Source organism: Misgurnus anguillicaudatus, chromosome 13 (genome assembly GCF_027580225.2).
Source record: "Misgurnus anguillicaudatus chromosome 13, ASM2758022v2, whole genome shotgun sequence".
NCBI classification, from domain to species: Eukaryota; Metazoa; Chordata; class Actinopteri; order Cypriniformes; family Cobitidae; genus Misgurnus; species Misgurnus anguillicaudatus.
This window is the reverse complement of record NC_073349.2, coordinates 30,992,088-31,014,247: the sequence shown is the minus strand read 5'-3', so window position 1 is coordinate 31,014,247 and position 22,160 is coordinate 30,992,088. Positions and strand designations below refer to the sequence as shown.

At 39.4% G+C, this 22,160-nt stretch overlaps 2 protein-coding genes across 2 annotated transcripts; both read right to left on the bottom strand.

The window, feature by feature from the left end:
- Positions 1-1,770: 1,770 nt before the first annotated feature.
- Positions 1,771-22,124, bottom strand: LOC129431083 (F-box only protein 41). The gene is made up of 14 exons (XM_073875588.1): positions 21,853-22,124; positions 10,571-11,322; positions 10,314-10,507; positions 9,952-10,016; positions 7,664-7,872; positions 7,065-7,192; positions 6,704-6,787; positions 4,363-4,478; positions 4,103-4,255; positions 3,842-3,937; positions 3,653-3,771; positions 3,398-3,556; positions 3,209-3,324; positions 1,771-2,241 (listed from the first exon to the last, which is right to left on the bottom strand). The coding sequence occupies exons 2-14, from the start codon at positions 11,205-11,207 to the stop codon at positions 2,182-2,184; spliced, it is 2,136 nt and encodes a 711-aa protein (XP_073731689.1). The 5' UTR covers positions 11,208-11,322; positions 21,853-22,124; the 3' UTR covers positions 1,771-2,181.
- On the bottom strand, positions 12,728-15,374 carry egr4 (early growth response 4). The gene is made up of 2 exons (XM_055188801.2): positions 14,902-15,374; positions 12,728-14,612 (listed from the first exon to the last, which is right to left on the bottom strand). The coding sequence occupies exons 1-2, from the start codon at positions 14,996-14,998 to the stop codon at positions 13,513-13,515; spliced, it is 1,197 nt and encodes a 398-aa protein (XP_055044776.1). The 5' UTR covers positions 14,999-15,374; the 3' UTR covers positions 12,728-13,512.
- Positions 22,125-22,160: the final 36 nt, after the last annotated feature.

Genomic DNA, 22,160 nt, shown 5'->3' with positions numbered 1-22,160 from the left:
GTCCTAGTGCCTAGGGGCAGCCACGTACGCCGATTGGGTCACGTGCTGGTTCCTGGAGTATAAAACTGGATTTTTAGTGAACGTCAAATGATAAACATACAACGATAACTAAACAGAAGAAGGTATAATAAAAAATGTATAGAAATATAATCTTCAGTGATGTTTGTTTGTTTATTTATAAAGCCAAAGTGCTGTACAATGAAAAAATACTTTATAAAAAAAAATGATATAATAAATTAATAAAAATAATGTAAATCTGATCAGACCCAATAGGACAGATTGGAGATTTATAAAGAGGATGCATCTATTTTATTTCCATTCATTTTGTTATGTGTTTATGTCAAATCTTGGCCATGTTACTTGCAAAAATGTGAAGCTCTGAGTAAATTTTCTCTTTGGTAATATATTACTACATAAAAATGAAAAAAACGCAAAATGCATTTAATCTCATTTTATTATTTTCAGTGCCATTTATTATTTCAGTACAGTACATCAGATCTTCAATATGCACCATTGATTAAGGTTTTTCATAAATGAGGTAATATTGACCTGGATATCTCACATATGTTGGTCATCGTCTCATTTGTTTGAGTTGTCATTTACCTTCATAAGCACTGCACTGCAAAAAATGATTTTCAAGAAAAAAAATTCTTCTTTTTATCTTGTTTTCAGTAAAAATATCTATTTTTTTAATTAAGATGCTTTTTCTTGATGAGCAAAACGACCGAAGAAAACAAGTCCAGTTTTCAGACCAAAAATATCAAATTCAAATAATTCTGTGCATAAAACAAGCAAAAATCTTTTTTTTTACCCCATTGGCAGGTTTTTTTGCTTGTTTTATGCACAAAATCACCTCAATTTGATAGTTTTGGTCCACAAACTAGACCCATTTTCTTGGGCCGTTCCGCTCATCAAGAAAAAGCATCCCAATTTAAGAATTTTTAGATATTTTTACTGAAAACATGACAAACATACTAAGAATTTCCTCTTGAAAATCATTTTTTGCAGTGTGTACAGAGTTATGAGTCTCACATGTGTATTTGTATTCTCTCTACAACACACAAAACATACTAGAGAGTCAACACATATTGCTTAACATCTACATTGTTTTTGATGTACTTCTTATTAAAAAACAAAAATGCTTTTCTTTGATATGACATTGGCATTATAATGAAGCTATTAACGTAGATGAAAGTAAAATGTAAAGTGAAAAGTGCAAGAGTTTTTAGAGCATTTAGCACCGCTGTTGTGTGATGATACTGGTGTAATGCAGGATTCACCTCCACCGAAGATTGACATTTTAATAATTTTCTCTCATTTCAGACAATTAAACATTTGTTTTTTGATAGTTTAAATGCCATCTAAATGTACTGCATAACTGCATCGATCATAAGCGCTCTGAGACACATTTCAAAGGTCAGAGAGACAGATTGACTAAAAGGTTTTTTGGTGGAGGCATCCAGTTTAAGGATGTTTTAGAGATTATTATTTGGATTATTAAGAATCGCTTTGGTCCACAGAAAGTCAGCCAATCGATAAGCAAAATCTTTCCCAGCCAATCAAATATCACAAACACGCCAATCTCAATCTGGATTAAACAAAATACTAAATATTAAACTTTGGCATCTCCCACAATTTGTCCTACAGACATAACTGATTCTCCAATCATCGATTGAATGAAGTGCTGTTATTAGACTACAGGAACAAAGAAAGCTACAAACCAAAATATTAAGAGTATTAAGTGCAAACACAAAAAATCAACAATAGCAATAATGGTCTTAGCAGTTAAAAACACATTTAAATATCATAACAGAAATTCCTGTTTTTACAGATCTGATGTGTCAGGTTATTCTGATGCCATCAACAACTGATGGAAGAAACGCGCGCGTGTGTGTGTGTGTGTTTGTAAAAACAGTACTGAGGGAAAACGTGTTTATATAGTTATTGCAACATCTCTACAACTTTAAAAAGACCGTATTACATCTCTAGTCTACACGTAAACCTACATTTATAAACAAAGGACCTGAGGAAGATAATGTGCTATAATTGTGCATCTGTTCACTATCACAAAACACTTAATATTAAAAAAGTGCATCTATTGTTTCTGTGCATCTATGTGTGTTTATGTGTGCATTAGATTGTCACTGTGGTGAACTAACACAGACAGATCAGATGTCATTTTCAGGGTTTGTCCACCTTGATGTGCAGGACATCAGACAGGGCTGCTCTCTTTCTCAAACACTGACAAAATAAAACACAGTAAACACAGATTTACTTTTATCAAATGAGATTTTAAAGGGCACCTATCATGCAAAATCCACTTTTACAAAGTCTTTGGACATAAATGTGCATTGGTAGTGTGTAAACACAACAACCCTACAATGAATAAAATCCACCCACTCCTTTTTTAATCCCCATTAAACCAAAGACATGCTGTTTTGATTCTCTTGTTAATGTGATGTCACACTGATTAAGCTCCGCCCACAGCCACTGAATAATGGTGCATTCACATCAGCCGCGGTAGAGGTGGCAAAAACGTGCTATTCGCACATAGTTTGATGCTTGAACATTTGAGTTTACTGGCTTCATTTGCGCGTGAAAGCCGCGCGTGAAATTCTAGTCTTTGAGACATTCACGCGGAAATTTGCGTCATGGGAGGTGCTTCTGCGACTCTACTCGCCTCCTGTATCACATCACTACTACAGCAAGGTCCCGATTGGTTAACGGGCGCAGAAATCCGCCGAAGTTCAGATTTTTCAACTCACGCGTTTCCCGCAGCAACGCTCAATTCGCGCGTAACGCGCCATCCACGCCTACCACGTGTAAATCAAAACTTGCTGCCTCTACCGCATCTGGTGTGAACCCTGCATGACTGGTTAAATTTACCCAAAAGCTTTTCGAAATGAGCTTGTTAGCGTGTAGCGCTATTGTGGCTAAAGATACTATTTTTAAGCGAAAGCGCTCACTGTCTCTTTTGGTAAAGGAGTGAGGAGCTGTAGCTCATTTGCATTTAAAGGTACAGACACGAAAACAGTGCGTTATTGCTCCAAACTCAAATAGGGGCATTTTGGACATGATATAATAAATTATCTGTGGGGTATTTTGAGCTTAAACTTCACAGACAATTTCTGGTCACACATGAGTCTTATATTACATCTTGTAATAATGGGCATAATAGGGGTCCTTTAAATGAACTGAAGTAATTTACCTGCAAGTTACCGATGATTTCTTCAAACAGCCTCTGAGCTTCTTCATTATCTACATCCTCAAAATAATCTGCTATACTCAACCGTACCACAATCCTCTTCAGATTCACACAAACACCTGCACACAGACACAACATTTTATAACTAGATTAATTCAAAATAATTAAACAACTTCAGTATGTGTGTCTCACTTTTAAAGTGCAGTATTGCTTTAGCAGTGATGGGTGTTGAGATGAAGGTCAGGGTGTGAAGTTGTTGTAGTCCATCTTTGCAGATCTCTGCCGCCCCCTCCTGGTTCAGTTCATTCATATGATTCAATTCCAGCTCACAAAGATTCACACAGTTTCTCACTGCACATGAAAACATAAAACACTTCTATCATTGAACGTTTATTACTCTGATCGTCTCTCGTGTGAGTCAGGAACACATGAATGTCTGTCACTCACCCAAAGAGGTCAATCCCTGGATACCACATCCAGCTCCGCCCACACTCACCCTACACAGGTTTGGCCAGCATCGACCAATCGTCTGCAAGCAACGGTTACTAAACCGATTGGGCTGCAAACTGACAAAGACAAAATCACCAGACGTGTCATGACACTAAACCTAAAGCGATTCATGAGATGAATTCTCACCACGGTTGCAGCGGTGCGATCCGCAGTGTGGTGATGTCTCTACAACCCGCACCCAGAGCCCAAATCACCTCCTGACCCACCGGATCTGATGCACTTCTGCCAGAACCAAAGCACAAGCGATAACACATTTGGCAGACATACAGTGCATTGAAGCGATCCATTTTTTGACTATGTGTGTTCGCTGGGATCAAACCCATGACCTTTTGCATTGCTCTACCAATGGCGTATTTGTGTGTAAATGTGTGTTAGTGTTTATCTTACCTGTACGTGAGGGACTGCAGTGATCTACAGTGACAGCTGATGAGCCACAGAGACCTGTCCGTCAAAATGTTAGGACAATGGGAGATGCTCAGAGTGACGAGACTCCGCCCTGCTGACTTAAGCACCGCCTCCAGTCCCACCTCCAGACAGCCTCTGAACATAGTAACATTCAGCATCTCATGTGTTAAAACCATTATTTTAAACAAGAAATAAAATTGGTCACAATAAGTGTATGTGTATGTGTAATTAATATGTGTTACCTTGTGGCCTTTAAATATTCATCTTTGCTTTCTTTCTTGTTGCGAGAGCGAGGTTTGAGGTTGTGAAGAAAAAGAGACTGTGTTTGACAGCACCACTGAGACAGGGTTAACAAAAACTACACAAAACACACAACAAACACAGAGTTACATTGAGAAGTGCTGCATTATATATTATAAAAGATTATTATTTTGATATATATATATATATATATATATATATATATATATATATATATATATATATATATATATATATATATATATATACTTATGTGATATTTGGGGCTTCAGACCCTGCAGAGTACAAGCAGATTTGATGAATAAATGGATGTTGATGATGTCGGCCACGGGTGGTGCCAATGTTTGTAATTTACTATTAAAGGGTTAACATCTTAGTCCAAATCTAAAATAATTTTGACAAATTATACTTTGTTGGAAAGCTCTAAGTGTCTAGTTTTGCAAAAAGTATAACGTAGTAGAAGTCATTTGCAGTGGCGCTGGTCATTTCTCTTCCAAGGGGTGCGAATAGTGTTTGTTGCGTCATGCGTCTTTTCAAAATAAGTGTCTCCTGCACACGCACCGAAAGGGTTTATGATTAAAGAGATGCTCACATTCACCAAATACTCGCAAGACACTAACTTACTTAAAGGGGCAATAAGTAGGATTTCCCCCCATCTAGTGGTGGAATTGGATTTTGCATTCAAACGAACAGTGCTTTCTAGCCTCTCCCCTTTCCAAATGCGTGTTGCAACTACGGTAACCGTTATGCTATCACTGATCTCCTTGTCCGTTGCAGCTGGTTCACGTGTTCTGAAAGAAAACGCGTTGGTAGGTTAGTGCTTTTTGTCCCTCTCTGCTATTATAGTTTATCAATACGACATGGAAGCCTCCTTCGACTTACCCGTTCAGTGTAAGTAAAGAAAAGGAATTCTAAGCTTACAAAGAAAAGTCAGATCACTGGCAGAAGTCATTTGACACCAACGAGGACATATTTATGAATAAAAACATTGATTTTGATTAATAAAACACTTAAAATCCTACTTATTGCCCCTTTAACAGTAAACTCTGATTACACTGAGATTAAGCGAGTATCTGGCAAACGTGAGCGTCTCTTTTATTATAAACCCTTTAGACACGTCTGCAGACGGCACTTATTTTGACAAGACGGATGATGCACATGGTCCACATGACACAAGGGACACATATTTTGAAATGACGAGCAACACACGACACTCCGAACACATATTTTGAAATGATGAACCAGACGCATGAGCTAAATACATGTTGTGACAAGGTTTGCATCGTGCACTCTTCTGCCACTGGTCATTTCTAAAATGTCACAAGTGGGCCAAGTTTGTGTACACAATTATTCCATTTTTAACCTAAAATAATATTGACAAAATATATAGTGATAGAAAGCTCTAAGAATGTAGTTTTTATATTTCACCGCCGTTTTTAGGAAGGAATGATTAAGTGACAGCAATTTTTAAAAATGGCAATTTTCTATTACATATTTTGTACAGGATTTATTTACTTTTGTCAAATTTAGTAAACTTAACAATAAAGCTGTAAGTATCTTTTTCAAAATGATACAAATATTAGCCGTATTGACCAAAACAATAGAGAAACATTGATTTGAAGGTGCACATCACCTTTTTAGCCTTACAAAAAGGCGATGTGAAAGTGACAGTTCATCATGTTCATCATTTTCTCATCCTCATGTTGTTGTAAACCTGTATACATTTCTTTTATCTAATGAACACAAAATAAGATATTTTAATAAATGATGGTAAGCAAGCACACAGCTGATAGTAACCATTGACTTCCATAGTAGGAAAAACAAATTGGATGGCATTTAATGGGTACCGTCAACTGTGTGCTCACCATCATTTTTTAAAATCATTTATCACAATTTTTTATAATATTTGTTTTCCTACTATGGAAGTCAATGGTTACAATTAGTTGTGTGCTTAGCATCTTCTTTTGTGTTCATAAAAAAATCACACAGGTCTAGAACAACATCTTCAGAACTGGGTGAACTAACCATTTAAGGTGCTTTATCTTTAAATTAGGGAGGGGTTTTATAATGTAATTTTATAATGGTTATACTGCCCTCTATAGGCACAGTTAAGTGTTGTTCGTTTACTGAACCTGAGGATTTTTGGTGTGTTTCAATCTCTTTGACAGTGTGAAGTTCTTACTTCTGATGTGATCCAGACAACAGGTTAGGACAAAAGACAAAAGTTTCAACCCTCTTCAAGCTACTGAATTATATATTTATTGTGAGTGCTGATGAAAGTGTTTATGTGACTGTTGTTGTTTGTGTTATTCTGTGTCTTGCCTTTGATGAAACTCGTGCATTCTCTAGTGTTACTCTGGTCCAGACAGCAGGGTGTCGAGCAACACTACACCAGTCCTTACACACCTGTAACACGCAAGCACAAAAACATTGGAATATGTGGATTCCATAGACACAAAACATTTTCTACTGTACAAACTGTATATTCTCTTCCCCTAACCTACCGTCCTAACCCAACCATCACAAAATCCTGTTGGCTTTAATCTATTTAAAAAAAGCATTTAGTATGATTTTTTTAGCTGTTCAGTTTATGGAGACACTTTTTGTGTCCCCGTAAACCATGGTTAGTAAACATGTCATTATATACTATTCATGTCCCTGTAAACCACCAACCCACACACACCTGTGCAGCAGTGAGAAGAGAGTTTGTGTCCAGATACATAAACACACAAAACAATCCGGCTTTTAATCTCAGACGCTCAGAACACACAAGTGATTGACTGGATCTCTTCTTTCTCAACACACCTCCACCTGATCACAAATACATAACCACAAATTACTGTCAATCTGAGATAAAGCTGACACACATAAACTACAGAGGATAATGTTAGCCTAATGTAGTGATTAATATAAATAAATCTGAGTTTAAAAGCAAAGTAAGCGTGTGTTATACACTCTAAAAAAAAAAAGGTTCTATATAGCACCAAAACTGTTGCTTTGGATCGTAACGATAGAAGAACCATTTTTAGTGCCATATAGCACCAGTGAAGAACCAGTGAAGCACCTGTGTAGAACCATATAGTGCTATGTAGAACCATATGTGGTGCTATATGGCCCCTTTATGGTTCTACACTGGTGCTTCACTGGTGCTTCACTGGTTCTTCACTGGTGCTTCACTGGTTCTTCACCGGTGCTATATGGCACTAAATGGTTCTTCTATCGTTACGATTGAAAGCAACAGTTTTGGTGCTATATAGAACCGTTTGTTTTTTTAGAGTGTACCTGTTCTGTTGTATGCCCTGTACTCAGTGTCCTCATGTGATTGTGTTGTGTAGAGAGAGCCGTCATCTGAATCTGTGTGCTGGATCAGCCAGGGTGAATCCAAACCTTCAACCCCCAGACACAACATGTTTTCACACGGCTCACCCCTCCAGTGACCGTCACAACCTCCTGATCCTACAGACAGCGTACGTGGTCTCCTGATCTCACACCTGCAGAAAGACCTCTCAGTCATCTTAAATATCTCTGCTTGTTTCATATTGAGAGCAAATAAACACTTCTGTTTATCTTAAAAGGGCACCTATCATGCATGTTATATTACAAAATGTAATATAAGTCTCAGGTGTGTCCAGAATGTTTCTGTGAAGTTTCAGCTCAAAATACCTCACAGATCATTTATTATAAAACGGCCCGTTCTGGTTCTTCATTCTGATTGGTTGAAACATGTTCTAAGCCGTGATAAAATACCCCGGTAACCCCACGGTTCAGACCGCATTACATAAGTATCACTGTGCCACTGTTGCTTCGTACTGATTTATAAAATAAACATCACAGTCTTTAATCATATTTTCATTGTGTCTTTGCTTCGTCTGTGTTGCTTGAGAACTGCTCTCTGTTGCAGACACACTTGATTCTGAGGAACTACTTTGTTTGGCAGAAGAGTAATATTTGTACTATTAATAATAATTACAACGTATTTGTGTTTTATTTTATTAAATCCTGCTATGCATATGAAGTAACCATTTTATAAAAGCAATAAGCCCCGCGAAGCAGTGGTGTTACAGTGCATTTTATAACGTCCCTTAGCTGTTATAAAATGCACTGGTAACCCACTGCCTCTGGGGGCCTACCGCTTTATTATAGCATGTCCAAAATGCCCCTATTTGGGTGGGAGCTTTTCATGTGTGTACCTTTAAATGCAAATGCGTTACAGCTCCTCACTCCCTTATCAAAAGAGACAGTGAGCGATCTCAGGTAATATAGATCTGATTCATGTGAATACAGAGTATCTCACTATTGAGATATGGCAGACAGCATACAACTCGCTGAGGGTGGAACAGGTGTGCCTCATAAGTCTTGAAAAGTGAAGCCGCTGGCTCTATGATCGCCCCCTGGTGGCTGGCTACAGTACAAATCATAAACCCCACCCTTTCCATTCTCCATTATTTACACTTCCAATAAAAATTTTGGTCCTTTCAGGTAGTTGTTATCACGCTGATATATATGTTCAATTGTTCAGTTTTGTGATACGTTTCATTTTAGCTAGTAATTTGATGCTATAGACGGTTTCATCGGACGCACGTGATACACGTCTGGATCCGAACCTTACTTCCGGTTTCGTTTTTTAATGGTCTGACTAGTTGCTAAACTGATCTCTTGAACAAATGCCTCGTCGAAAATAACAAATGTTTTGGTTTCCTAGGTAATCTATGTGTTGTTTTTTGCTTGTTATATAAATAAACTACGTTTAAAGTACTTTGTGGTTATTTATTATTAGCAGAGTTTACCGGAAGTTACGTGCGGACGCGACAGCCGCTTGTTTATGTTGTTACTGCTGAAACGGTCTATAGAAATGGGGCGTGACGTTATGATTGGCGTGGTTGAATTGGGCGCGCAAGCGTTTGGGCGGAAGTTTGATACTGCGGCTCCGCCTCTGGCTCCACGGATGATTCCTTCTCCGCATGCCTTGGCTCCAAACTGACTTTTTTACATAACATTGCGTCGACCATGGTCGGACATTTTTAGGTTCAATTCAATACAATTGTAGGAGGCAACGTCGCATCGTCCAGCATTTTTTAAAGTCTGTCTATGATGTGGAAACTATGGTCATGCAGGGCTGTCAGTCAGTGCCCGTGGGCGGGGCTTTATTAGTGTGATGTCACATTAACAAAAGAATCAAAACACCATGTCTAACGACACTGCTTTGGTTTAACGAAACCAAATGTGCCAACACACATTTATGTCCATCTTGTAAAAGTGGATTTTGCATAATATGTGCCCTTTAAAAAGAGCCCTGGTAATGTTACGGACTCAAACTGTTCTCGACAATCTTTGCCAAATCTGCAATCAACAGCCAGAGATTTCACGATGAGTTTAAACATTTCCCATGAAATTCTCCTTTGATTCATGCTTTCACATAATCTGAGAAGCAGGAAAATATATTTAATCTCATTACGGACTTAATAACATTTATAACAACCTCATATTGTAATGTTTCTTTCCTCTAATTATAAGTAAAAATTTTCTTTGAGCTGTTTGACCGTCACCATTTTGAATCCTTTCGATTTTACCTGCAGCATGGAGAAGATCTGTGATCACACAGTTGAGAAACTCGACCAGACACACTGTTACTCCTCTATTAGAGAAAAAGATCTGAGGTGAATCCACAGACAGAGGATTGTTTCATTTTGTTGGCTTGACAGAGATGTACAAACTTGCATTAGAGTTTCTAATTCATTTAATATAGAGGATGGCTAGAAGAATGGACACAGATGGAAAAATCAATAACTGTCTACTGAGTTAACTCTAACAAGCAAATCACTACACAAGGCCCGAAAAACCTTTTTCTTCATTCTTCTGAAAAGTGTTTTGTTAAAATATAAACACTGAAATCATGTCAGCTATCTCTGTGCAGAAGTGGATTAACTCTCACCAGGTACCCCGAGGCTCTGCTTCCTGCCAGGTGTCTGTGAGAGGAAGTGACATCATGGTGTAGATGGATGTTCTCCAGCTGAATCTCAGCGCTCTCTGCTCTCTCCAAAAGATCTTCAATGAAACGCTGCAGACGAATCTTTGCGCTCGCCTCGCGGAGCGCAGTGTCCCGGACAAACCGGTCCATTTCACACACTTCCCTAAAACACACACATGCGTCTTAATGTCCTTCTTTGACGAAGATGCACACGTCTACACACACTTCCTGTTGTTTGCGCTGAAGCTGTTCTTCTCTTTTTCTCAGCTCGTATCTGAGGCTAGCCAGCATCTCTACAGAGATGTCCACCTGACGCTCGAGTTGTGCCGCTCTCTCTTCTGCTTCGCGCCTTTCTCTGTCCATCTTCTCGCTGTCTCTCCTCGCTCTCCTTACTTCCACGCTCCTCCTCTTCACCTCCTCCTGCAGTGACTCCAGTCTGAGGGACACCTGCTCCTGCACCTCCAGTGCCAGCCGCTGAAGCCGGGCCTCCAGCGCCAGCCGACCTAACCACGGCACGCCCAGCCGGGTCACGGCGCTGTCCACGTCCCCTTCTGCCTCTCCGGAGGTGACCGCGATGGACAGCATCGGGGAGAGAGATGTCGTCAGGACAGACGGAGTGTCTCTCTGGATGAAGATCTTTTGGAGCGGACGGGTCGCAGAGGTTGCCAAACTGAGGGCATCTAGAAGCTCCAGCGTCTTTCCTGCTGCGGCTCCTTCTCGCTGGCTGTGCAGGAACATCAGTCCACCCTCAGAACTCCGACGTGGAGTCAGACCGAATTTCGGGCAGGTGTGGCCTCGTGATGGGCACACCTCACCACAAGTAGGGCAGCATAGTGGCAACTTTGTGCTGGCTGACATACTGCAATCAGACGTCCATTAGAAAACCTCATGATCACCTTGATGACCTCATGATTACGCGGTTACGAGATCACAAGGGTTTCAGGAGGGTTTCAGTCTAAAGAACCTCATGCACCTGCAGAAGTAGAAAAAACACAAAGTCCACATTTGCATTGGACAGTCAACAATTATTTAATGTACATTTGGGTCTACATTTAAAAGTATGTGTTTTTTTTCCTGAAAATCATATTTGTGATCCAGGTGTTACTCGCCGACTCTACTGCTAGTCTGCTGATAATATATAGTTTTAAAACCAAGCATTGTAAGCCCCAGTCTGCTCTATATGATGTATGGTATGTATTAGATTCTAGAGAGAGAAAGAGAGAGAGAAAAAAAGAGATGAGGCTCCCATGGATTGCGTGCAGTACAGTCATTGCGCGCGCTCTCTGTGTTATTTCCGCATGACTATCATGAAGACAAAAGCCACGATCACAGTAAAACACAAAATTATGGTAAAATGCACAGTATTATATCTGTTAATACCTGAAAAATCAAGATTTATAATTTCATTCTCTCTGATTGAAGCCTCTTTTACGCGTTGCAGTGATAATTAACCTAAGCTTTACATCCAGACAGACTCAATCTTATCTGTGAAGCTAATGGTGTATCGGAATGTGTCGAACGCGACCCAACCCAAACAGTAACTCGCGTAAATCATGCAAAATAAGAATATATATATATATCAGTGTTGTTATAATGGATTGACGGCTCAAGCTGTTAACATACATTTCGAGCAAATGTCAAGTTTTCATGTAGCCTACCGACCCGCATTCCTTGATTAAAACCTGCAGGGATCTGGTTCTGATCCGACGCGTTTTTGTCTTCGCCTCTGTCTGTTCCGACTGTGTAAAGAGCCGGAAAACTCGAAACCGTCGATCTTGTGCATGCACGAGCAGCCTCTCTGACGTCACTCCGCTCCACAAAATAAAGAGAACTCGAAGCTTGGTAATGAAGAAATGCAAAAATAACAAATTTAGAGACGGGTGGCGCGCGTTACGTCCTGCAGGCACGCGCCTCTGTGATAGATTGTAGTGCGCGAGCGGCGCTGTCCACAGGACCCGTGCTGATTTAATGCGCGTGTGATTGTGTCCGAGAATTGGGTCATGCAATCATAAGATGTTGCAAGTTGTGTCGAAAAATCGAGAAAGCTTGCATTGTATTTAATTTACGCTGTTAAATCGGGGCCAGATAAGATTATTTTCTTCCAAAAGCTATAGCATAACAGGGTTGGAGTAACGAAATTAGGTTACTTGTGAATTGATGCTCGGGTCACTCGTGATTTACACCAAAGAGGGCGCTAGACCTATTTTCAATAGGATGGATCATTGAAAAACTATACTAGGGAGAGAATTTTAATTTGGACTTTTGGATTTTCAGTGTGTATGTTTGTGGGTAGTTTGTGACATGTTAGAAATGTTAAGTAGTTTGTAAATGGCTTGTATTTTCCCCTCCCTGAAAAAAATAACCATTGAAGCCCAAACTCATGTCAATAAATAAAGTTTTATTTAAAACATTCATAGCCTATTCACAAGGCGTTTAACAGCTTTTCATTGCACAAGAACAACTTCCAAAGGCAAATAGACATGTCGAAACGACCCCGGCAACCGGGGGTTAACTGCACGTGTAAGTGTGCTACTGCAACTCAACTACTATGTTGAAGTTTTTTTAATAATCTATCGCGTCAGGTTCCCAAGAACCAATCAGACACATTCTACTGTCAAAAGTGGAATACAATCACTTATGAAAATCTATAAGATAGATTTTTCGTATTCTCTTGAAAATTGACAAATACAAAATTACAATTAGTAATATACAAATATAGTTCTCTTTTTATGATTACAAAGTGATGTATCAAAATACAACAAGTTCAAAGATCACATTTGCATGCCAGTGTGGTATAGAAGTGTAAGACACATACACATTTACTGACCAGGACGTGCAAGACATTTCATTTAGCCTATGTCATAAACAACGATCTGAGGTTTGAGTCTTGTTTTCTTGCTCCGACTGTAGCGCAGGTGCCGCGCACTAGAAGTGCTGTAAACGACCTGGCTTTTCCAGACCATTCATCGTTCTCTTTCAGTTCGACTTCGTAGCTGCATGCCAAGCTCTTAACACACATCAACACAAGTGTGGTGCTCGACCCAGATCAGTTCCGTTAAGACTCCTCTTCTCATCACTGATGCGCTGTCGCGCATGAACTGCATGCGCACGGCTTGAGCCATAAACTTCCCAAAGTGGAAAAGCAAATAAACGTCCCTGGAGCTCACACAAGTCCCGGCAGAGTAAACCCACACGCAGCCAGGAGCTCGGTCTTCTGCTGCATTCGTTCGCGTTGTTTAATATGCACGCGTCCGTGCCTCTTCCTCTCGTCGCTGCGCGCAAAGCGACGCCCGCAAACATCACAAGAGAACGGCTTCTCCCCTGTGTGGGTGCGCATGTGCGTTGTGAGGTGATCGCTGCGGCTGAAGCAGCGCAGGCAGACGCGGCACTGGAAGGGCTTGTGGCCGGTGTGGATGCGGACGTGGCGGTTAAGCTCGTCGGAACGAGAGAAGCGGCGGTCGCAGTTCTCCATCGGGCACGAGAAGGGCTTCTCGCGGGCCGCGCCCTTCCTGGATCGCCCGGCTTTACTTGCGTGCGCTCGGCTCCTCTGAGCTAGCGTGTTGGCGGCGAATATAGAGTCCAAAGCGTCGGCCAACGCTGTGGTAGTGCAGCCGAGCCCAAACGCGTTGGGAAATGAAACGGCTCTGTAGAGGCCGGTTTCCAGGGAGGCGGGTGCTGCAACGGGAATCTGGAGGTTGGGGGAGTAGATTAGTGGACTTGCTTCATCTAAGGGTTCCTGCTTGATCCAAGTGTCCAAAATAGAGTCTGTCTCGGGACCCAGTGGAGACAACAAATCAATGATGTCGTCCAGGTCTGAGGGTTCGTAAGTTTGAGAGCCGCCGGGAGCAGTGAAGCAGTCGAAAATATCACAGCCGTTACAACTGCTCCCAAACTCACTCTTAACAGTCACGGGGTAACTCTGCTGCGCAACGGAGCTGTCCATTAGTTCATCTGAGGAATCATTGCAGAAAGGTTCAGGGGAACCCAAAGAGCTTCCCGTGGATAATAACGACTCCTGACGTGTCAGTGCGCTTCCACGAGAGTTTCCACTGCAGAAGTTTTCGGTGTTTAGCTCAGAAATGGGTGCCGTGGAGATTCCGACGATTTCTGTAAGCAAGTTAAGCAGGGCGTCTGCGCTGCACGGCCCTGTCTCGGTGTAGAAACTGCCTGTGTAGGTCAGTGGAGATGGTGGGAGCCCGTCGTTCGAGCACTCTGGAAAACCAGCATCCATTGGTTCCACTTTGGGCTTCACCAATCCGCAAGCTATGAAAAGAGAGAGAGAGAGATGCCATTACATAAGCGCACATAGACTGCTGTTGAGTCATTGCATCAGGGTTGCACCTCCACCCCAAATATTTAAATGTCTGACAGCTTTTTAACGTTGACTCTTAACAGAGACCACAAATTAATTTGTGCTTATATTCGTGCATTGCATGCAGTCTATCGACATCATTGCATTCTTCTTTTGCATTAAAACTTAAGCAAGAATAAATCATAACTGTTTCTTATAGAAATGCTATAACATTATAGACATTTAAGGAAGTGTACTCACCAGCATCTGTCTGAATCTGAACGCTAGATTGTCCCTCCATAGCAGCAGTTTGAGCGCAAAGGAGATCCAGCGCGCTGAAGTCTACTGTGTTCAGCATGGTTTCTTCTTACAAATGGTGTAAAATGGATCAAATATGTATCAAAATCCACAAGGAATGTCGTTTGAAATATGTGCAATGGCAATCCTTCAGGTAATGTTTTGGGATTTCCTTTTCCTGTTCCAGTAAAGCAGAACTCCTTTGGCTATCTCCAGATTTTGATCTCCGTCGATTCGTTTACCGGAATCCCTCGTCTCCCTTTTATACCATTCTGCTCGACCGAGACTCCGCCCCTGTTCATCTACGTCGACAGGAGGATTCCCCGCCGTGTGCTGACTACATAAGGTTCTTGCCCAAATATGGGCAGAGGATGTGACGGGGTTCCCCTCCGAAAATGGGCACAGGGGCGTGACGTAGCAGCGACTTTCCTGAAGACCATTGCGGAAAAATGATGCGCGTTTGTGAGTGACAGGCGGCCATTACCTTCGCAACACTGTTGAACTAAAAGCCATGGGCGAGATATGATCTTTAAACGGTGACATGAGAGAGAGGATCAACATTTTAGAAACAGTAAGATGGACAATACACGTTAAATGCAAATGCAATGCGGGTAGCAAATCTTTAACGACAGATGATGCAAAATGTTGCATTGGAATCTCTAAACTGATACGCAACATCATACTTTATATAACCTGTCTTTTTAAGCACCAGTCTGTCACATCTGCTACATGATCTGGGTCATATTTGTACTCTTTACCAATGCTGATGTTTTGTTAAGGGAAACAGCGTTTGGTCTGCATTGATGCCTGTTGATGCATCAGCATCCGCCTGCAGTGTTTAGCACCGCGGACAGCGACCACACTTCTGCATTACGCGCTGGATCAAATAATCTAAAAAAAAAAAAAAAACCCCCTCATTGTGTTTCAGTGCATTTCAGGACATGATTTGTTACATAAACACTGCATGTATAGAAACAATGGATTCATTTTCGTTTGGTTAAACAGTGACTGAGATTAAACATCAACTGAATTGCATATCTTCTCGTTTTATGTTGTGTTATGTAACAGTTCGTCCGTGTAGCGCAGTCAACAAGGCGTGCATCACATTTGGGCTGCAGTAAAGTTTATAATATAAGTGTCTTAAAAAATGTGTCATAAAGTATATTTGGTGTCCTTTAATAACATTTAACCCGCACGCAACCTTCTGCATCAGCAGCGTAATTTTTCTGTTGCATCAGCAGATGGGAGTTTCGAGCTCCCTGTTTCTTTTTTTATATAAAACATAGATGCACTTACAAATGCTGTTAAAAATATATTTAGTTAATTGTGTTCTGAAATAATCTGCTTTGGATAGTTTTCATTTACTGCAGTTTCGCTGTTCAAACGAATGTGTTAAGGTTTAATGGACGTTTAAATTAGTTAAAGTAAACAACAAATATGATTTTTTTTATTTAAATAAGAAATGTTTACATAGTAGCCTAATTTCTTTTACAAAACTATTATCCTAAGATGTTGACAGTTACCAAACTTTTTTTTCTAGCATAAGTTTGTAAGTTGGTTTTTTAAACATTTGTTCATCAACGATATTATAAAGGTACACTGTAAAAATATTCCGCAGAAATTACAGTGTTACTTGCAGCTTGTTGCTGTTAACTTATCGGAGATTTATATTTATGTTATTTAGTGGCAACATTTTGTTCAAAGTTAAATGAACATTACAAGTTTTTGTCTTTACAGAGTAAAACTAAAATAACAGCATCAAGCAGAGCATTCTCGGAAACAAAATCTGAAGCAAAAAAAAAAAAAACAGAAAAAGGTTGATCACTGTTAACCCAGATATTGTCTTTACTTAAACAATCAAGTAAATATCACTTAATATTTTCTTTTGTTTTGAAGTTTTGAAGCCAAAGCTTAAAAAGTTTAGTTTATTTAACTTTTAGGCTTACAAAATCCACTAAACTAAAACATTCAAGTAAAATGAACTTAAAAGTATTAGTTCATGTTGTGAGGAATACCCATAATCCTTTGCGCCTGAATATTTTGATTATTTTCTGCTTTTTCACAGAATAAAAACTGATAAGAACTTTCACTACTCAAAATATTTGTTAATAAAATGTCATATAGGTTCAAGCTCTTAGGGGCTGTCCACACGGAGACGCGTATCACTGTATACGTACATATTTTTTATCGTATTGGCATTTCATCCACACGGATCCGGCGTTTTGGGAGACTGAAACCGCTATTTTTTGAAACCGGGTCCTAAAGTGGATAAATCTGAAATCGACACCCTTGCGGTTTCGTGTGTACAGCCAATCCGTATATTTTGTGAAGCGAAAACGTCATCACATCACGTGTCGGAAGCGTCACACGTAACAGCAACAACAATAACGGTGGACTACGTGATTGTGTTCGTGCTACAGAAGCTACTAAGCCTACTAAGCTTTATTACAGCAAAATCTATTGCTTCTATGTAATTGTGGTGACCACAAGCGATAATGGACAACACCATACGTTGGTTATGCGCATGCTCAAAGTCTTCTTCTCCGTGTATAGTGTATATCTGTGGCAGAATTACAGCGGCCCATACTGGTCCGGCATATACACTTCACCGCTTTCAGTCGGTTTCAGTGGTTTCGTGTTTACGGATGATTTTTTTTAGAGCAAGGAAAAAAAATGATCGGATTGGGAATGCACCGGCTTCGTGTGGACATAGCCTTATATTATTGATGTTGTTTTGTTGTAAATTATAATTTTGTGAAGTCACGGTTCAGGTGATCAGTGTTTCCGTACATGAAACCTGTTCAGAACATTTGATTCAATTTCTCTCCACAGTATACAATGAGTCAAAAACAGTTTGTGTGTGTTTCTGTGGAGAATCACTTAAAAGTCAGTCAATAATTTGGTGTTATAATACCATTTATAACATCAAAAGTAATATAAAGTGATAAAAACTAAAGTTATATGTAACGGGTTTCCTCACAAATTTCTAGTAATGTCAACTAATCTGGGTTAAGAGTGCAGGTATATTGGAAGAAATCAAAACATTAAGCCTATTCAACTTAAAATGGTTGTTAGAACAACTTATATGTTTAAGTAAATTTCACTTAAAGTTTTTAAGTAATCATTACTTATATTTTTAAAGCAACAAGTTACCTTCATTTTTTAAGTAAACTCAACTTATCCGGGCTTACAGTGATGATGATTTCTGGTTCCCAGAATGCTTTCCATGATTATAAATTATTTTAGTTATACTCTGTAAAGACAAAGACTTGTAAATGTTTAATGTTCATTTAACTTTGAACAAATGTTGCCAGTAAATAACATACATTTAAATCTACGGTAAGTTACCGTCAACCAGCTGCAAGTAACACTGTGATTTCTACGGAATTTTTTTACAGTGTAGATTTTACCTGAAAAGTTTTACAGAATGCAATCGTCCATCTAAGTTGTCACATTGGGCTCTATCTTACACCCGGCGCAATGCAGCGCAATGTGCGACGCAAGTGTCTTTCGCTAGTTTCCACCCTAATTTTCACGTTTAGCGCCGCGTTGTTTAAATAGCAAATGCATTTGCGCCCCCTTTGCGCCCATGGGCGTTCTGGTCTGAAAAACGAGGTGTGTTCAGGCGCATTGTTGGCGCGTTGCTATTTTGAGGCAACTAAAATAGACTACGCCATTGACCAACAAAAACCTGGTCTAAAGTCTAAAGTCAATGGCGCAATGTGTTTTATGTTATTTAAAGAGCGCATTAGTAATATGCGCCTATAAACGGGAGGACAACGCGGGTTTGCTTATCACAAAGTACATGAATGCGCAGCAGCACAAACATGCTTTTAAATATGAAAGATTAAAGGATTAAATGTAAAAGATTATTATTGAGTCTCTTGGACATATATGAGGACTAATTATGAGACGTTAAAAGGCAAAAAGAGCTGCTTCACCTGCAGCCTGGTAAGTAAATAAATGCTTTGCTTTAAACAAATGCATCTGTTTTTAAATGTTTTTAAATGCTACCTCACGGATTTATTGTATATGATGACTCTGTACCTGTGGATATGGTGGGATGAGAAACATTTTTAAGTAATGCTAAAAAAAATTATTTGCTAAAAAACCGCTGTCCAAAGTGCTGAAACGTGAGGAGAGCCGTTTGTAAATTCTTTATCTCCTGTAAGTATTTTTAGAGTACAAAAATTATCTTACATACTTGTTAATTATTTTTTGATGATATTGGAAAGCTATACATTTAAAGCAATAACAAGCCTGCTTTTTTACTTCCATGACTAAACGAAAACGGGTTTTAAAGGTTTTAATAAAAAATAACAAATTCAATACATGTGAAAAACAGCATAATTATTTAACATTAATCTTAAACTGCAGATCTTTTTCCTCCGCTTAGTTTTTCAGTTTACAAAGTTCGTCATCTAAATAGGGATTAGACATAGCGCCAGCGCGACAGGCTTTTAAAGGGGATGAGAGCTGAGACTCTCATTGGTTTACTGCACGTTACGCCCAAAATACTCCCATTACAATAGAACCAACCATTTTCGACCATGCGCTCGGCGCACAAACCATTTTTCCCGTCGTTAAATTAGCAAAAGTGGATTCGGACACGCCCATTTAGACGTTGCGCTGTGCGCTTTAGACAATGCGCTTAGATCGTTAAAATAGGGCCCATAGTGTTAAAATAGCTTCCAAAATTTGAGGTACAAATTAACTTTTTAATACCCTGTAATCTCTCCTGCAATATACTAGCCTAAATAATTATGTAAACGTTGTAGCAGTAGGCTATATGTTTATTTTTACTTTACTGTTTATTTCTCATGCAGGGTTGTTTTATTGGTTAAGAATTTTGTCCCACTTTATGGGGTAAGTTGTCACAGTGAAACCTAACATTAAAGCCTATTACGGCCTGTAAAAAATATAGTAAACAAGTTTTGAATATAAAAAATATAAACTAGTGTTGGCATATTTGTGAATCCAGGTTAAAGTCTCATAATCTTATTTTGAGATAGAAGCATCAAAGTTTGATTTCAATAATTAATATCGATCATTAACACGGCCTTACTCAGTCAATATTAAAGGGGACATTTCATGAAAATCAGATTTCTTTTCCTTGTTTAAGTGCTATAATTGAGTCCCCAGTGCTTCTATCAACCTAGAAAATGTGAAAAATAACAACCCAGTAACTTAGTTTTGGTAAACCATTCTCTGCAAGCATGTGAAAAAGGGTCATTAAAATGACATCCCCTTGTGATGTCAGAAGGGGATAATACCGCCCCTTAAAGGAGGAATACGTAAAATCCGCCACTATGCCACAACAAAACAGCAATAATAACAAATGACGTAGATTAATGACGCGCTGAAGCAGCGTGGAATCATGGGATTTGTAGTCTTTAACTCAACCACTGATGGCCATTAATCAGACGCGAACGAGAAATCATCTATGTCTAGTTAAATGTTGTTGCGAAGCTCTTTCCATCCAGATAATTCAACACTGATATTGATCCTCATTCTTTTTCTCGTCTTGTTTCAAACTCTTCTTGGGTCGTTTGGTTGCCCGTACGCGTACGGAAGCTGTCTTTCCTGACGCAACCAGCGGCCGACGGTAAAGAGTAATCATAGTCCATAAACAAGCGTGCAGCCCGACAGGCGCTAACGCATACTTCCGCATTTTTACACAACACTGTTGTCATGTGCTTTTTACGTCAATAAAATATCACGTCATGTTGATATTAACGTCATTGACAAGAGACTGCACTGCCCCGTGTCAATGTTTTAAATGGCAATTTTTTCACGATTTACAAGTAGTTGAAAACATGAGAGATATTGATAGTAATCAGTTGTATATAAATCACTGGCCTAGTGGTTTTTGGATATTTTACTGCAAATATCTTACAAATTGCACCTTTAATTTGCAATATCCAACCATGGCACATGCCATATTGTGCAGAAATCAGCTCATTTGTATTTTAAAGGACACAACCAAAAACCCATTTTCTTTACACATAAAAAGTGTCAATTTTAACATGCTATAATAAATTATATGATATTTTGAGCTAAAACTTACGGAAGAGGTTAGGGCCACTGGTGAAAAAAAATTTGAATTCTGACTTTAATCTCAGAATTCTGACTTTAATCTCAGAATTCTGACTTGATTAAAGTCAGAATTCTGAGTTTAAAGTCAGAATTCTGAGATTAAAGTCAGAATTCTGAGATTAAAGTCAGAATTCTGAGAATAAAGTCAGAATTCAAATATTTTTTTCACCAGTGGCCCTAATCCTCTTCCGTAAAAACTTCACATGTACTCTCTGGGGACACAAAAAATTTATTTTACATCTTAAAAAGGGTCTTGTGAAATGTCCCCTTTAAGAATTATATTTTCACAGAATGTTCTTTAGGATGATTTTATGTAGAAAACAGTACATCAGAAAGAAATGACTTTAGCTGGGTTTACACATTTGTGATAGCCTTATGACAAAAATAAAATCTACATTTTTATGACCATGTTTAATTGTGCTAAAAGTGTAGTAACCATGTTTTTTGGTGTATTAATTACTATCAGCAAAACCATGGTTTTACTACACTAACCATGGTTAAACTATATGTTTTTGAAAACCATTGTTATTTTGTGGTTACCATGGTTTTACTACAGTAACCATGTTTTTTTAAACTGTAGTAAAACCATGGTTAATTAATTTTCGTAAGGGTTGTCTGAACGTCTGGGGTGTTATTTACAAAAATGTTGTCCTTGGGTCACCATATGTTGCCCTGAGGACATCTGTCACTTGGCAAAATCAGGTCGAGGGTGTTTACATAACCCACCGTTGATATTCATTTCACAGGACAGAATTTATCTCGTGTTTGCAGCCATAATTCAAAACCACTGGTGGAGCTGATTTGAATTAAAATACAGACCTTGTAGTGTCCATCATGCTTTAGTCTCGTTCAGCAGTTGAATTATCGTCGTGTTTTCAGCGCTGCAGACTCGCATTTCTGTTCTGATTCCGGAAATGAACACCAAACATGGAGAGAAATTTCTATAAACGAGAACCTGTGACAACTTGTGGCACGTGATTCGTTGGGTTTTGGCTTTATTTCTCTCGTTATCGAGCGCGTGGGAGAGCTTCGGGGCAGCCCGTCCCCGTTAACGGCAGCTGCCATGCGCGAGGCATTCCCCGCGCCGCCAAAAATACACACGCGCGCGCTCTCAGGCTCGCCCACGG

Bases quoted from the DNA above. Each gene is read 5' to 3' on its own strand.
- LOC129431083 (XM_073875588.1), bottom strand. From the start codon at position 11,207: ATGTCAGCCAGCACAAAGTTGCCACTATGCTGCCCTACTTGTGGTGAG. The intron at 3,938-4,102 runs GTAAGATAAACA...TGGTTCTGGCAG, and splicing joins CTGCAGTCCCTCACGTACAG to AAGTGCATCAGATCCGGTGG. The intron at 3,325-3,397 runs GTGAGACACACA...GTCTGTGTGCAG, and splicing joins AGCAATACTGCACTTTAAAA to GTGTTTGTGTGAATCTGAAG.
- egr4 (XM_055188801.2), bottom strand. From the start codon at position 14,998: ATGCTGAACACAGTAGACTTCAGCGCGCTGGATCTCCTTTGCGCTCAA. The intron at 14,613-14,901 runs GTGAGTACACTT...CTCTTTTCATAG, and splicing joins TCAGATTCAGACAGATGCTG to CTTGCGGATTGGTGAAGCCC.